At 34.8% G+C, this 17,336-nt stretch overlaps 1 protein-coding gene across 7 annotated transcripts in view; it reads right to left on the bottom strand.

Moving 5' to 3' along the window:
* NBEA (neurobeachin) overlaps nt 1–17,336 on the bottom strand; it is a 630,595-nt gene that overhangs the window by 457,263 nt on the left and 155,996 nt on the right. For all 7 annotated transcript variants that reach the window (XM_079902587.1, XM_079902590.1, XM_079902583.1 and 4 more), the window contains 4 exons: nt 14,191–14,270; nt 13,421–13,483; nt 13,227–13,324; nt 9,486–9,578 (listed from right to left, as the gene is read on the bottom strand). In XM_079902587.1, the coding sequence (XP_079758713.1) occupies nt 9,486–9,578; nt 13,227–13,324; nt 13,421–13,483; nt 14,191–14,270 (334 nt within the window). The remainder of the gene's footprint in view (nt 1–9,485; nt 9,579–13,226; nt 13,325–13,420; nt 13,484–14,190; nt 14,271–17,336) is intronic.

Raw genomic sequence — 17,336 nt, 5'->3', positions numbered from 1 at the left:
TGTTTTTGGTCCATGCTTTGAGATCTTCCAGTTCACTAATTTGGGTGAATAGGGAAAAATAATGATATAAAGAGGCAGAATGTCACCTTTGGTGCTCTACTTGAATCTCAGATGCACTTTTTAAAGGTAAAATTCAAAGGTTCCATGATAGCTTCCACACTAGTTCTATTTCATTGAGTACGTAATTTGATGATTCTTATCTCCTGTCGCTGGTTGCTATGCCCCTTACTCTGAGTTGTTATCTTCCATTTTCACACTGTTGCACTTAAATCTCCCTACTATGAATTTTAAATGATGAGATCCCTGCAGGTGTTGTAAGGCAAAGATCCCTCTAAGCACACTGATCTGTAGTACAAAACTTAGCATGCTGTAAGTCCTGAAGCCTACATCCTAGCACTCCAATATCCTTACGCTCCCACAACTTCAGGACAGGGAAAATTCATCCCATCAATTCAGGTACCTCTTGGCATTCTGGTGGTAACTTAAATAGAAGCCAATGTTAATATTCCTTGGAAGACAGAGACAGAGGAGAGGAGACAGAATGGGAGGCAGAGATATCTGAGATCAAAACATCTCTTAAAATTTGCTGCTTTTTAGTCTTTACCTTAGGCTGCTAACATAATTCTTCACCTGTTTGTCATTCCCACGGGAGAGAAAAAATCCCTCACGAGTTGCCATTTTTCTCTACTGGTACCCCAACAGAACATCAAGACTCATTTGTACACACAAGAGCCAACATTTTGGCAGAAGAGAGCCAAATAGCTTGGCGTTGAGAGTAGATGAGGAGGAAGCTTTCTTTTTGAACTGCTATATCCCCAGAATCCACACCACTACTTTTAACTAACAAACAACTGGCTCTGCCAGATAAACTGGACTAACTTCAGCTAGTCCAAAAACGAAAGACACTATTAGGTTAAACAACTGTCAACATGTAACAGGCCTGTAACAAACAACTAATAGCATGTTTATTCATGTAACTACCAACAGTGCTTTTTAAATTTATTTATTTATTTAATTATTTTTGGCTGCATTGAGTCTTTGTTGGTGCACGCAGGTTTTCTCTAGTTGCAGCGAGCAGGGGCTACTCTTCATCACTGTGGGCGGGCTTCTCATTGTGGTCGCTTCTCTTGTTGCGAAGCACGGGCTCTAGGTGTGCAGGCTTCAGTAGTTGTGGCACGTGGGCTCAGTAGTTGTGGCTCATGGATTCTAGAGTGCAGGCTCATTAGTTGTGGCACACCGGCTTAGTTGCTCCACCGCATATGGGATCTTCCCAGACCAGGGCTCGAACCTGTGTCCCCTGCACTGGCAGGCACTTAAGCACTGTGCCACCAGGGAAGCCCAACAGTGCCTTTTAGAGTGTGATTATCTTGGAGAATTCATCCAGAAGTTACGTTGTTCGAAGTTAAGGCATTAAACAAACATACTTGGTTGAGAAATTTTTATTTCCACAGTAAACATTAAATAGTATGTGCTTTAAAATTTTTAGAAGCTAAAATTATTATAGCTTTAGTATGGTATAGCATTGGGCATTCTGATCATCTGTTTGAACCATTTGTTAGAATTCTGTCCTGCGAATAACTGTAATTAAGCCACCTCCATGAAGGAACAGTTTGGCTTTCTATTCAAGCATGTATCAAAGGTAGGGTTTCTCAACTTTATATGTCTTTTTATTTTGGAAAATTTTAAGATTTACAGAAAAGTTGAAAAGATAGTACAGAGAGTTCCCATATATAATTCACCCAGCTTCCCCATATGTTAACATCTTCCCTAATCATGGTACATATGTCAAAACTAAGAATCAACATAAGTACAATATTATTAATTAAGCTACAGACTTTATTTAGATTTCACCATGACCTTTTTTTCTGTTCAGGATCCAATCCAGAATACCACTTTACATTTAGACTTCTCTGGTTTGTAGCAGTTTCCCATCCCTTGTTTTTCATGCCTTTTAACAGTTTTGAAGAGTATTGGTTAAGTATTTTGTAGACTGTCTCTCAATCTGGGGGTGTATGATGCTTTCTCACGATTAGACTGAGGTTATTTATGTTTTGGAAGAGTATCACAGAGACGAAGTGCCCTTCTCATCATATTACATCAGGGAATACATGAGATCAACATGACATATGACTGGTGATGTTAACCTTATTCAATAGTGAAAAAGAGTCAGGTTTTGCTATTCTTTGGAAGTCAGCCAGTAAGTCCATCCCTCACTCAAGGAGAGGGGATTTAAGTTCCATCTTCAGGAGGTGGGAATAGCTGCATATATTATTTAGAACAGACTTCTCAATATTTGTGATACATGTCAAGCCTATCTCCAGTTCAGCTGACAATTAAAGTGTATGGATTATCTCCCAACCTGTATCCTAGGTACTTACAGAAATTATAAACTCAGTGTTAGAAGAGACTACCCCACCCAGACTTCAGATTAGCTTCATCCATGAACCCAATTCAGATTCACTATCAAACGACTTCTCCATGCACAAATGAGATGCTGACTTTGGGTGATATCTCATGTTTCAACAGTTTTAAAGATGATTCTCTTAGATTTTGTTTTTTTTCCCAACAGAATAAAACATTTATTGTCTTCTGAAATGAAATGAAGCCTGTGATTTGGCTGCAATTCTGGAGGGCTTTCCTGGGCTCAAGGCATCCTCTCATTCCAGGACTCAGGCTAAAGCAGCAGCCTTTCTTTTCCATGCTGTTCTCATGGAAGAAGACAAGAATGAAAGAGGCCAAAGTAAAGGAAGTGAGCACATTCAAAGTCTCTGCTCACAAGTGGCAAATATAGTGTTTGTCCACATTCTAGTGACCCACTCCAGTCCTGTGTCCAGCATGTCAGTGGGGGAGCCTGGGAAACACTCCAAGTCAGGTGGCAAGGGCTGTTGATGAATGATCTTCATCACTTATTGTGTGGGAGGGAGTAGGTGGTGAGCGTGAATGGGAGCTAGGGCAGGACCACACGTGCAGACTCCTCTTTCAAGGAACTGGACATTTAAAAAAGTGGACCCCAGTGGTCCAGTGGTTAAGACTTCGCCTTCCAATGCAGCAGGGTGCGGGTTCAACCCCTGGTCAGGGAGATAAGATCCCACATGCCTTGCAGCCAAAAAAACCAAAACATGAAACAGAAGCAATATTGTAACAAATTCAATAAAGACTTTAAAAATGGTCCACATCAAAATAAAATAAAATAAAGAAGTGGAGATGTGGTTAGTTGTGAGGGTGAACCGTAGATCAAGTTTGAAGTTTTTTAATGGAGGAGGCGTTTCTGCATAGAAGTGGAAGACACAGAGAGAATATGGTAAAATAACTTAATTCTTTTAGCCTACATTCTTTGAGAAGTTACTTGGTGTGGCCATTTTACATTTGTCATCTTATCAGTGTTCAACAGCTTCATGAGGCAGGTACTATTATTATTTTTGTTTTACCCACGAGGAGAGTGAGGCCGCTATTATATAACTTGCTTAGTCACAGAGTAAGTGGAGTTGTACTTCACCCTAGTAGATGGACTGTAGTCTTTTCTTATTACTTATTTACTACATAAAGATGGTAGAAACATGTTCTTCTCCTCCCCTTCTCCCGCCACATCCAAGAAATCCAATTCACATGTAGGTGGTACTTTGCATGTCCTGGGGTAGATGGCAAATGTTTGAGATCATTGAAAGGCACAGGGTGAGCTCATCCTGCTCACATGGACATTTTGCCCTCCTAACTGACCCCAGGTATGCTAAAAGTGTTGGGCAGCTTCACAATGAATGCACTGGGCTTTTGGTAAGGCTTTCTGCATCTCTGCTAGATGTGGTCAAAGTAACCAGAACTCCTGGCGACTGCATCCAGATGTTGCCTTTAGTCAGTCTTGGAGCTCATCAGCTCGTCCAGATGAACGTTTCCGTTCCAGCAAGGAAAAGCGTATGTTGGCAGCCAGTGCCGCAGGGAGAAACAGGGAGGATCCCCAAAACGAACAGTTTGAGCAGCTGCTAGGAATGTCCCCCCAGATCCCCTCCCGGGGCCAGTGAGCCATGAGCAGTGGGCTCCTCGCAGCCATCCTGGCGCGACGTCGTGGCGGTGGCCTTCTCTTAGGTTTTTAGATATATAATCTACCTATAAACAATGACACCTATTTCCTGCTACTGACTGTGTGTTTTATTTGTTTCAAATCTTGAATAATAATTACTAGTAATGATTAGGTTATAGTAGAAACATCTGATTGCTATTTGAATACTGCTAGTGCTTCATTTTTATATTTGGTGTCAGCTATTTATGATACCTTATAATGAAGAAATATTCTACCTTTATCAAAACTGCACATTAAATTGTACCTCTTACATTTTTGTTAACTATTTAAATTAACATATAGCAATATACTGTGACCTCTTTACATCTATTACATCGTTTATCCTTAAAACTCAATAAGGGAAGCAGTATGATTTCACTCATTTACAGGGTTAAAAACTGAGACTCAGAGATGTTTCTAAACCACTCAGAAAACATGTGGCTAAGCTAGGATCCAAACCTAGGCAGCCCAACTTAAGCCGATGAACTACTTGTATTTTATCAACCAGTTATCTCTATTAACCATCAAGCTGTACATGCTTTAAGTGTTATTTTTTGACTACTAAATTTAACTTCATAGTCACATTGATAGGAATCATTTGAATTGTGTAGGTAAGTAGTGAAACTAACACTAAATTTCAGTGTTAGCCTTAGTCCTTTTGCTCCATCATTGCTCCAATAAATAACTCCTCATTTTAACTAATCGGTCATTGATTTTACTTAATCCAACTCCATTAATAATATAAATACTGAAAATTCTTCCAAGATTTTTTTTTTTTTTTTTCTCTTCATCACGGTGCACGGGCCTCTCACTATTGTGGCCTCCCTTGTTGCGGAGCACAGGCTCCAGACGCGCAGGCTCAGTAGTTGTGGCGCACGGGCTTAGTTGCTCTGTGGCATATGGGATCTTCCCGGACCAGGGCTCGAACCCGTGCCCCCTGCATTAGCAGGCGGATTCTCAACCGCTGCGCCACCAGGGAAGCCCCTCTTCCAAGATTTTAAAGGTGCTTTTTATATTTATAGTTTTTCAAACAAATTTTTGTTGAAAAACTGTTTCAATATGTAACATTCACATGATTAAAATATTTACATGATCTACATCCACCTTCGTTTCTACCAACTCCCCATTAGAAGCCACTGTTCTTGATTTCTTATTTCTTATGAATTCTACTAGACTTTCTCACTGCAAATATAAGTATTATATTCTCATATTCTCTTCTTTATACAAAATAGTGTCTAATACATACCCATCTATACTATTTTTATAATCTTTTAACAATATAGTTGTGATATCTGTATATATAGTTATCTCATTGGTTTTGTTTATAACTGCATAGTACTCTATTTAATAAATGAACTATAACTTATTTATTAACAAATCCTCTATTAATAGAAATTTAAGATTTCTTGTAACATTTACTATTATAAACAAAACAACAATGAATAACTCTGAACAGCCATCATTTCACATATGTGCAAGTGATGAACTACTGGGTTAAAAAGTATATGTATTCGTAATTTTGACAGACATTGATCAAAATTAATAAATTGCACTACACGTGGGGTTATACTAATTTACGCTCCAGTTAGCAATGTGTGAGATGCTTGCTGTTTCCACAACCTTGCTAACAGAGGTGGATGCTGAATTTTGATACTTGTATCCATCTAATCTGTGAAAAATGATGTCTTACTTTAGTTTTAGATTATATTTCCCTTATTACAAGTAGAAATCAGCTCTTTTCATATGTTTATGTGCCACGTGTAATTTCCCTCTACAAGCTGTTCATTTATATCCTTGCCTATTTTTCTACTGGGTTGTCTTATCAATTTCTAGGGAAAGCTATGAAAGTTATCATGTAAAATCCTTTTGATTTACTGTTTCTATATTAATTATGAAAATTATCATTTATTTTGTACATTCATATTTTTGCCCTTTCTTGAGTTGCTTAATGGTGATGTATCCATTTCTATCATGATTTTTAACAATCAGATTTTTAAATGATTGTCTTCTAAATCATTAATTCCTACTTTCCTATTTATTATTTCCATTTATTGTTATTCTTTAACTTTTACATTTTAATTCTTTTTTTCTCTATTTCTTTTCTATTGGTCTACAGCTATGATAATCCTCTAAGCACTTCTTTAGCTGTCTCCCACAGGTTTCTGAAGTTGTTTTCTAAAAATTCTGCAATTTTAGTGTCCATTTCTCTTTGATACAAAAATCGTTTAATAAATTTTAAATGTCTAGGTAGAAGAAACTTTGGTTTCTGATTTTGTTCCTATTTTCTAATTTTACTGCATGTTAACAAGAAAATCTTGCCTGTTTTGTCTCTATGTTTTGGAATTTTTCTTTGATGCCTACTACACCGTGTCAAATTTTCATGCATGTTCCATGAGCACTTGAAGTTATATTCTTTATCAATATGGTACCAACTTCAAGCTATATTAATCAGATTTACCTTATTATTTAGATTACTCTCTCTTTTGCCTTTTCATAGACTGGGGTGAATTAAAATTTGTTTTAATGTTTTAAATTATTAGTGATTATTTCTCCTGTAATTTGTTTCATGGAAGTTTCAACTTTTAATGTTATAAAGTATCTTTGTTTATATTGTTTACTGCTTTTTGGCTTGAATTCTAATTTGTCCAATATTAAGATCATGATTCCTGCTTTTTTTTCATGTGTATATATGTAGTATAGTTTTACTCATCCTTTTATTCTCAGTACTTTTACATTTATTTTATAGCAGATATGTTTGGTGTTAGATATGTCACATTTTGTTATGCTTCCTAAATTTTATGGATTTTTTTTAAAACTTCCATTACATGTATTGTTCTCAGTTTTAATCATACAGTTTTTTAATATTTTGTCAGCATTACAGTTTTAACTGCTTATCTTTGTAACTCTATGTGTTTAGGAAGTGTATTTCCCTACTCTGAGCAAGGAAAAAATCAGCATATTTACTCAAATTTTCCTCTCTCTTAAGCCATCCAATTTTATTCAGTAGGCCTGCATTTCTAATTTGTCAGCTTACATGGATATCCTCTGACTCTCTGAACTTTGTCTACTTGCCTCCTTTCCCTAGTCCTTTCTCAATTCATTATAATGGTAGCATTTCTACCTTATTAGGGCAAACAAAAAGGGAATTCCAGTCTGTTACTCTAATTCAAACACTTGTCTTAGTCTTAGTTTTACTGTTAAATTAATTCAGTGTTCACCAGTAGTACTTGGCTGTAGTCTATCCAGTCAATCCTAATTGGCTGAACTTAATCCCCCAGCAATTTTCTCAAGAATTATTCTGAAAAACAGTTCCTTATATGGTTAAAAATTGTTTGGCGCCACCCTTTTTATTTAAAGGATACTTTGGCTTCTATTTCCTTCACTTGAGTATCTACATTTTCTATATTGAAAGTTGTCATAGAGAAGTCTAAGGCCAGACAATTTTTTTCCTTTAATTTGTGCACTGCTGAAAAAAGAACTTTTTTTTTACTTATATTTAAATCCAACAGTATACTGACCATTTCAGGAAATTTTTTCCTGGTACACAAGTATGCCCTTTTAATACTGATGGCAAAATCTATATTAGGACCTCAATGAATTATAGCTTTAAATATTTGTTTAGTTACATTGTCTGCTTTTCTTATTTGGAAACTCCATTTATGCCATTTTTGGAATTTCTGTGCCTTCTGTATCAATCATTTTCTCTTTAATCCTTCTGAACACTCATATATTCATCCACACACATTATTTGCTTTGTTTTCATTTTTATCTTCTGTGTATCTTACTATGTTATCCAAAGAGTTTCTCTTCCTTGAGTGTCTTCCAATTCCATTTTTGTGTGATCGTTTTTTCCACCAATTTTTTCCAAAATTTTCTTAGCTCATGATTCAACATTTCAGTGATATTCTACCAGTTCTTTCAACTTCTTGAAATTCTGTTTAGTAGCTGCCTTTTCTCAGAAGCAATTCATTTATTTCTTACTTTTTTAACTTATGGTAAAGTTTTTAATCAAACTTATTGTGTACTCCATAGCAGTATTTTCCAGTGACTGTTCTTCATGTACTGGTTAGTTTTGTTTATCTTTTCCACATTTCTATATTTTAAAATGTGTTTTCTTGACAATTTTTAAGAAGTTGCATATAGGGTTAGAATCCTTTATTAATTATTCCCAGTCGATTTCCTTTACTTAACCAAAGTTAAATGAGTGATCATTATCTCTTCTTGTTAATGGTGCATATGCTCTCACTCGCAGTATTCTATCACCTAGTACACTTATAGTTCCTCAGATGCACATTACTCTTTTCTACAATCCTGGTTTTGTTGAACTTCTCCCTCTCTCTCTCTCTCTCTCTCTCTCTATATATATATATATACACACACACATATATATATATATATATATATATGTATAATATTTCTGTTCTCTCTTACTTAACCACTGATTTGGTACCAAAATGAAAATAATATCTACTCTTCTAGACTATTTAGCATGTTAGAGGTGTTTTACCTGAATGTTGTGCAGTTTTCATCAGTGTTACCGATAAACTCTTAGTAAATCAAAATACAAAAAGAATTAGCAATTCTAAAGTTCTGAGAGGAACCCCACCTATCATTACTAAACGGCAGTACTACTTTCCTGGGCTCATTTGTATAGAAAATGGATTTATACAAGACTATTCATGCACAGGACAACACAGTATGGAAAACATTCATTATATCAGCAGGTGATTTTTAAAAGCATCTAAATTCTGGACTTCGGGTGAAAAAAGAGATATTATAGGATCTTCAAATCACAATAAGCCTCAACGTTAGAAAAGAATACAGACAGACATTAAATACTGACTTAGCATGTGAGCAAAAGAGTAGGTCTCAGGAAGACCTCAATTTCCCTGTGTCAAGCAAGTTTTCTTTGAAATCATATCCCTATGTTTTATTTTATTTGATGAAATATTTTATTATATCCTTAAAAGAACAATATTTTCTTTCCAGTAGGCCAACAGGAATAAACCATATTACTTAAATGTCATTTTGTTCTATAATCTACTATTAAAAAACATTCTTTCTGGGGCTTCCCTGGTGGCGCAGTGGTTGAGAGTCCGCCTGCCAATGCAGGAGACACGGGTTCGTGCCCCGGTCCGGGAAGATCTCACATGCCGCAGAGCGGCTGGGCCCGTGAGCCATGGCCGCTGAGACTGCGCGTCCGGAGCTTGTGCTCCGCAACGGGAAAGGCCACAACAGTGAGAGGCCCGCGTACAGTAAAAAAAAAAAAAAAAAAAAAATTCTTTCATAAAATATTTTTACAACTTTTACCACAAGAAGTTATTATTTTCCATTATAAGATCATTCCAGTCAAATTCATGTGTTACAAACCTAGTAGAAATACAGTTTCAGTAGATATTTCTACAATTCATTGTGAAAAACATCAACTTACTTGTGACCTAAATGCTTCAGAAAGTATCCCAGAACCTTCAGAGCTTGAACCCAAATACTTTCACTTTTAGAGGCCAATAATTTGTAGATTACCCTAAAATATATAGAAATAAATGATATTTTGAGCACTTACGAACATTAAAAATATAAGCACTGTATACTTTACAAATAAACTATAAATATATAAAACATAAAAGACCTCTCAGGTTTTTAAATTCTTTGAAAAAGTTGGAAATAAGCACATTAATTTTCTTTAAATTTGGACATCAAATACATCCTCAAAAGCACAGTGTGATTGGTCGTTCATAAGTATTTCCTCCCAGCACACTACACAACATTTTCAAGTTTAAGATCCATGCTTAGTTAAGCCACATTTCCTCTTCTATTTGAGTTTCCCCTGACATTCGTACTTAATGACCTTTTTTCTTGGTTATGGCTAAACGGACCATGGGTACCTACCTGCCGAATTATTTTTCTTTTCTGAGAATTTGGAATGAGTTCTGAGAAACAATATGTAGTCTTTGTTGGGCTCTTGAATTAGGAAATGATTTAAAAGAGAAACTATAGGACAGCCTTGTTTTGTTCACAAAGGTGAGTCTATATACAGAAGGAATAAAGCAGCTATACAGGAAGTCGCAGAAGAAGCAAACTTGTTTCTTCATAGATTTCCAATTCTTGGTTCCTACCCTAATGTGTTTGTACAATAAACTAACACATGACCTAACTTACACAGTCACTTCAAATCCTATATAACAGCAGGGATATATTCATTATAATACTTATATGTACTTCAAAATTTTTATCTCATTTTTTCAAAAAATAAAAACAAATATTTTTTCTATAAGGTAGAAGGGGGCAATAATAACTGCATTCTTTTGCAACTAATTCTACAATTTAAGAAGGTTCTGAGGGTGGCTGTGGTGACTCTATAAAATTAGGGTGTGCTTTATTCTATTAAATATCTTTGTAAAACTTAAAATGCCATTTTATATTTTGAAGTGAAGTAATATAGTCTGAACACAAAAACAGGTAAGAGAAGATGCAGTATGATTTTCCTTTCATTTCAGTGACATTAACAGAGGGGAACAAATAACTGAAAGTTAATGACATCTATTTTATTTAAAGTAACTTAGACTTTAAAAAATAAAATAATACATTGTTGATAATACTTTTTAAAAATTATACTACTGAAGAATACATTATGAGAAGAAGTAAACTCTACAGTGATTATTTCCTTCAGAAGATAGTTTTTTGCAAAACCCTCAAGTTCTTAAATGAATATAAATTTACATTGAAATATATTTTCAGAACTTTTAAGGACCAACAACAGTAATGAAAAAAAGACAAATATGACAATAGAAAAATTATACATGTCAAAGAAATAGTCAGGAAATCATAACAAAGAACATTCAACAGCAAAAATAATCTTGAAAACCAAAGCAAAACCGCACAGCATAAAAATATGACTATACTCAGATATGTAATCAGAAACTCCCCCTGAGTTCCTATTCTCTACGAATAACTGAGTTAAAGGAGTAAAAAGGTGTAAGATCCACCTTAGATCAACAGAAATTATGATTTAATATTTGAAATATGAAATCATCTAAGGCCATCAGACATCTGTGCTACATAGGATTTTTTTCACAACCAGACACGTATTTCTTACAAAAACCAAGATAAAGTATGAAAAGGAAATTTACTGACAAATCAATTAATGACTGTGTACTTACAATATAATAATACAGGTGAATCCTAATTCATTTGCCCCAGCTTACTATATTCAGCCAGAAAATGATCTAAACTATGTGAAAAAAGAAATTCTTCTTTTCTCTAAAGATTTTCAGATATAAAAATATTACATTTTTTTATGTTCAGGTCAGTATCACCACAAGGTCTTCCTTAAGTCCAGTTAAAATATTATCAGAATTAAATTAAGTTCATTCTTTATGTTCATTTCTTAGCATGCTTGAATTATAATTAATCAAAAATTTCCCCATACATAACTGTCACCCTTTAGTACCTATTTTCTAGGATACAGAATTTAAAATTTTGTATCTAATAAGCCTATTTTTTCCATATTCTAAACCAGAACCTACATCCTCTACATTCTTTTTAAGTGGAAAAACTAAAGTAGCACATTTTCCATGTTTGTGATTGTTTTGAACACACTGGTAACAATGTGACATGTTCAGCTGGTATCAACCATGAGCAACAAGGCCTTTGTACTTATTGTGCTCAATCAATCTTTTCATGTTATACAGTTAAGATACTATTTCAGTCCTCTAAAGAGCTTACCAAATAGCACTCTCTCGTAAGATAATTATTTCCAGTGTGTCAAAGGAAAGCAGGATTTTATTTTTGCATTTCACCATATTAACCAATCGAAGGTTGGTATCATTCATAAGGGTAATGAGTATATTTTTAATTGATTTCTTAATTAATCAGTAAATATAATAAAAGAAGCAGGTACTAGGATCTAAGTTCAAGGATACTAAGTGTTCAATCTAAATATAATTTAAGAAGAATGAGTGTAATTGTTTGTACTATATTATTAGGTTGAGCCATATGAAATTGCCTTTATTTGGTAAAGTCACTTAAGTTTCAGCAATTTCATACAGTTCAACCTCACAATAAAATATATTTGTAGTTGTTAATAATTAAATGTACAATCTTCTTATTTAAATAGATTAGCAACCCAATGGGTTGTAAACTCAAAGGTAAGAGTGGCGTCACAAGTTAGATATCCACATAGAAATAAAGTGATTGCTTCTCTGATTTGAAAAGGAAGTCCTTCAAGACTAGAAAGTTGTTATTTGCTGATATAAATGTCCAAGTAAAAGAAGCACTAATAAAGTCCCTTGACATTTACTAATATATTATTTCCAAACTCTTTTTATAACCTGTGGAAGTTCACTGAGGTACACATGGCATAACCTAGATTTCTTATTTATTCAAATAACTCAGACTCCAGAAAAATAATAAGGGAGACTCCTTAAGGGACTAGGTTTTAGGTTTAAGTTAATAAGAATACTAACCAAGAAATTATGTTTTACTTATCTACATAATTACTTTACAATCACCATAAGTAAAGTTAGTTTTCAAATTTGGCTTCTTGTTCCGAAATATTTCATCTCCATCATTCCCATCATACTGCCACTGTCCTAGCTTGTCATCTCTAACACTGATGAATAAAATAATCTCTCTACTGATCTTGCTACATCAGTTTTATCTATCTCCAACTCATTTTCCACACTGCTGATTCTAAATCTAGCAAAATAGAAATCTGAGCAAATCAGTTGTGTATTCAAAATTCTTTAGTTTTCATCACCAATGAAATAAAATCTGAACTTCTTACCATTATACGTTATACGGATCTTTCAAACCTGGCCACTATCTAGCTCTTGAGCCTAAACTCATAGACTTTTCTTGAACTCTCTTTTGTCGAAATATACCATGCTCTCTCATCTTCTTGCCAAAATATTTGCTCTTCCCACTACTTAAAATGTCTTTACTACAGCAACAGCAATATATTTATTCTTCTTGAGACCCGAGACCCATTTTCTATACACTTCATCAGTTCCCTTGAGTATTAGAAGATTAATAACAGATTTCTCCATCTATTCCCTTCCTATGTGTAAGATTTTGCTATATACACTCAAAAGTTAACTCAATAGGGATTATTCTGGGAAGCACAACTGTACTCAATTAAAGCCTACTAATAGTACTAATATTATAAACATACCTTATTCCATTTCTTTGATCAAACGCTGGTATCATTGAGGCTGGGTGTTCTGACATTAAAGCCACTAGTAACTGTAACACATCATGAATATTTTCATCCTGCATAATAAGGATCAGCAATATTTATTTAGTTATAAATGTTTTCTAATGCATTGAATAAAATTATTAAAATAGAAGACCCAGACCATGTCCTACCTCATGCATTGTAAGCAGGTAATTTAATATACTCTGAAGTTCATCTTCCTTGACCCCTCGATCCTAATTTTTTAAAAAATTAATTAATTTAAATCTAAAATTAAAACTTTAATTAAAGACAGCCATCAAAATGATCAATTTAAAATAAAATATGGACAACTTAAAAGCAGTGATGCTTTAATTAAAATATCTAGATACTTCATAATTCATAGACTATATTATTTCAAAGTAAATACGTACATATTTAGAAAATTGTACCTATTCTTCTAAAGTTGCTAATGTTTGACTGACTTTACTATAAAAATTATTATATTTTGATCATCTAAATATATTAATATTACTATTTTCTAAACATGTATTCTTTTCTTAAAATAATGCAAATTACCACAAAACTTTACAATATTAATTGCTGTGCATTTTACCTTTATTTTCTATTTATCTTAATCTTTTAAAAATCCTAATGTGATAAAAATATATAAGTCTTCTCAAACAGGAACACAGATCATTTTCTAAAATGAAATCTTCATGCTCAATTTTTATGTATATATGTTCCTTATCTATTTCTGCTACACCCCTTAGGATAGAGGACCTCAAAGAGTATTAGCACAAAGTGAAGTTCAACAAAAGTTAATACTAAGATTTACAGAATATTGAAAGCAATTCATGAATTAAAGGTTGTAAAACTAATTTTACAATAATGATTTAAACTCTGCCAAAACATTCTTTTCATGTAATATACTGCAATTTTGAATTACATAAAACTGTTTTACCTTTAATATAAGCTGTTTCAGGAAAAGTAACATAAATGCCCGTAGTGATATAATTTCTTTTTGTGATGGCCGGGGACCATCTAGAATAAAACAGAAAATAAAAAGAAACAACAAACAATAAAACCCCTCATTATTATGACTTAATAATAAGCTTAATGCAATTATGTTGTGATATTATGGAATACTTTAAGTTATAGTCATTATAATTATCATATTTCTTAGTATTAATTCTGTACAATTTCAATAATAGAGAATACAAATATTATTTTCAGATTTTTGGCAATTTCAAATTTTTTACTAAATGTCAGATTTGCGGGAAAGAATTACTTTTTAAAAATTATATTACTGTTCATTGAAAAATAAATAATATCAAGTCTTTACATGGATACATTTCCCTACTTTTATTAACTTAATAGGTTCCCTTTTCCCCCTCAAATCCAAGTTTTCCCAATATTTTTTCCACCTTCTTCTTACCTATGTTTAAAATCATTCTCCATTTTCATCTGCATATTATAGAACAAACCACAGAAAAGTGATACTCTACGTAATTATTTGTTTTGAAGCTTTTTTCTTCTATGACACTTATATACACAAAATACGTATTATTATGACACTCTAAATGCTTGAGTCAATAAATGAAATAAGCATAAACAGTTATAGTGTACATATCATTTCCAATAAAACACCTAAATTTCAAAGTAAATAAGTGCAAATATTTAATTACCAATAAAAATGAGAATATGCCATGATATATATGTAATATGTAATATGCAGTAATGAAATTATACCTTTAAGAAACATAGCTAGAATCATGAAGCCCTTAAACATCAAGCCTTACTTGAAGCAACCCAGATTTATATAGCTTCTGTATAAGTTTTAATCTATAATCCTTTTATGTATAATTTATAGCATCTGCTTATTCACTCCACAAATATTTATGTGTAGATTATTACACATCAAAACAAATTAGCCCTTAAACAATCCATTTTATCTACTCTTGGGAAAGAAATCTCTTTCTCATTTCTACATTTGTTGCCCTACTCCTGCCAATAGTGTACAAAGTACTCTTTCCCTCCTTACCAAAACTTGCTATTATTTTTGTTTTTTTAATATTTTCGTTGTGAAATACAGTACACATACAGAAGATATACATTTACAACTTAATGAATTATTATAAGATGAACACCTGTATAACAACTTCTTAGGTCACGAAACTGAACACTGACAGCAGCTTGGCAGAGAAACCTATCAACCCTTGGTGTGTAGGTAAAGGAGCTGCGCAGAGTGGAGGGTGAGGTCCTGATTTATATCATATGCAGATTTCTGATTTCTGTTGTGTAAATAAATACTCCCTCCATGACTGGTTTCAAGTTCACGCCACCAATGTTTTGACAACCATCTCATCAAATATTAATAATTGGTGGTGGCACCAGTCTGCTCCAGCATACAATAAAGTCTCACCCTACCCAGCTCTCAGCTCTGAGCCACACCCCCCTTCCTGATCACATCCCCCACACCATCTCCTTAGAGACAGCACCATTATTTCAATAATAATTTCCTTACTTTTATTTATAATTTGGCCACAACTTAATGAAATTGGACAAGTGTTATACTATATTTGTACATAAGTGTTTCTTATTGTTAGGATGAGGACAAAAGCTCTTTGTCATAGGATATTTTGTGAGGATTAAATGGATCAACATATGTAAAGGAATTAGAATAGTAACTGGTCCATTTTAATTGTAAGCACTCAGTATACTTACTACTGTCATATATTGATATTACACGATGTAAATAACAAAGGAGTAAAGCACAGTAAAAAATAAAAAGCGCAGTAAAAAATAATAAAGACTCAACAAAAGGTATAATAAACATAAAATTGAAGATGGGGTTATCTCTACGCCTGGAAATGGGATAAATGTCTGACCAAGGATAGATATATACAGGCTTATGGTAATATTCTATTCCTTAAGCTTGGTGATACTCATACAAGGTTCATTGTATTTACATATATAATACCACTTTGTGTTTGTGATATATTCAGAATAAGTCTTTGAAACACCTATAATATGAATTACCTATGCATATAAATCTGTAACTTTGTGTTTGAGCAGACAAATAGAGGTGAAAAAATATGTAAGACTGGTAATACTGGCTCCTTGGGCAAGTATTAACTTTTTAATCACAAATCTTTACATTATTTCACGGGCTACCAAGATCATGTACTACTATGAGATTTTTAATATAAATAAATGTTTTTACAGTGAATCATATATAAAAATTTCAGAGACAGGGGAACGAGGGGAAGATGGCAGAAGAGTAAGACGCGGAGATCACCTTCCTCCCCACAGATACACCAGAAATACATCTACACGTTGAAAAGCTCCTACAGAACACCTACGGAACGCTGGCAGAAGACCTCAGACATCCCAAAAGGTAAGAAAGTCCGCACGTACCTGGGTACGGCAAAAGAAAAAAAGAATAAACAGAGACAAAAGGATACGGATGGGACCTGCACCAGTGGGAGGGAGCTGTGAAGGAGGAAAGGTTTCCACACACTAGGAAGCCCCTTCGCGGGCGGAGACTGCGGGTGAGGGAGGGGGAAAGCTGCGGAGCCGTGGGGGAGAGCACAGCAACAGGGGTGCAGAGGGCAAAGTGGAGAGATTCCTGCACAGAGGATTGGTGCCGACCGGCACTCACCAGCCCGAGAGCCTTGTCTCCTCAACCGCCGGGGCGGGCGGGGCTGGGAGCTGAGGCTCAGGCTTCGGTCGGAGCGCACGGAGAGGACTGGGGTTGTTGGCGCGAACACAGCCTGAAGGGGGCTAGTGCGCCATGGCTGGCCGGGAGGGAGTCCGGGGAAAAGTCTGGACCTGCCGAAGAGGCAAGAGACTTTTTCTTCCCTCTCTGTTTCCTGGTGAACGAGGAGAGGGGATTAAGAGCGCTGCTTAAAGGAGCTTCAGAGACGGACGCGAGCTGTGGCTGCAAGCGCGGACACCCGAGACGGGGATGAGACGCTAAGGCTGCTGCTGCCGCCAACAAGTAGCCTGTGTGTGAGCTCAGATCACTATCCACACCCCCTTTCCGGGGAGCCTGTGCAGCCCGCCAATGCAAGGGTCCCGGGATCCAGGGACAACTTCCCCGGGAGA

This window comes from Stenella coeruleoalba, assembly GCF_951394435.1.
Source record: "Stenella coeruleoalba genome assembly, chromosome: 18".
Taxonomy (NCBI): domain Eukaryota; kingdom Metazoa; phylum Chordata; class Mammalia; order Artiodactyla; family Delphinidae; genus Stenella; species Stenella coeruleoalba.
This window is presented reverse-complemented; position numbering and strand designations above follow the sequence as displayed.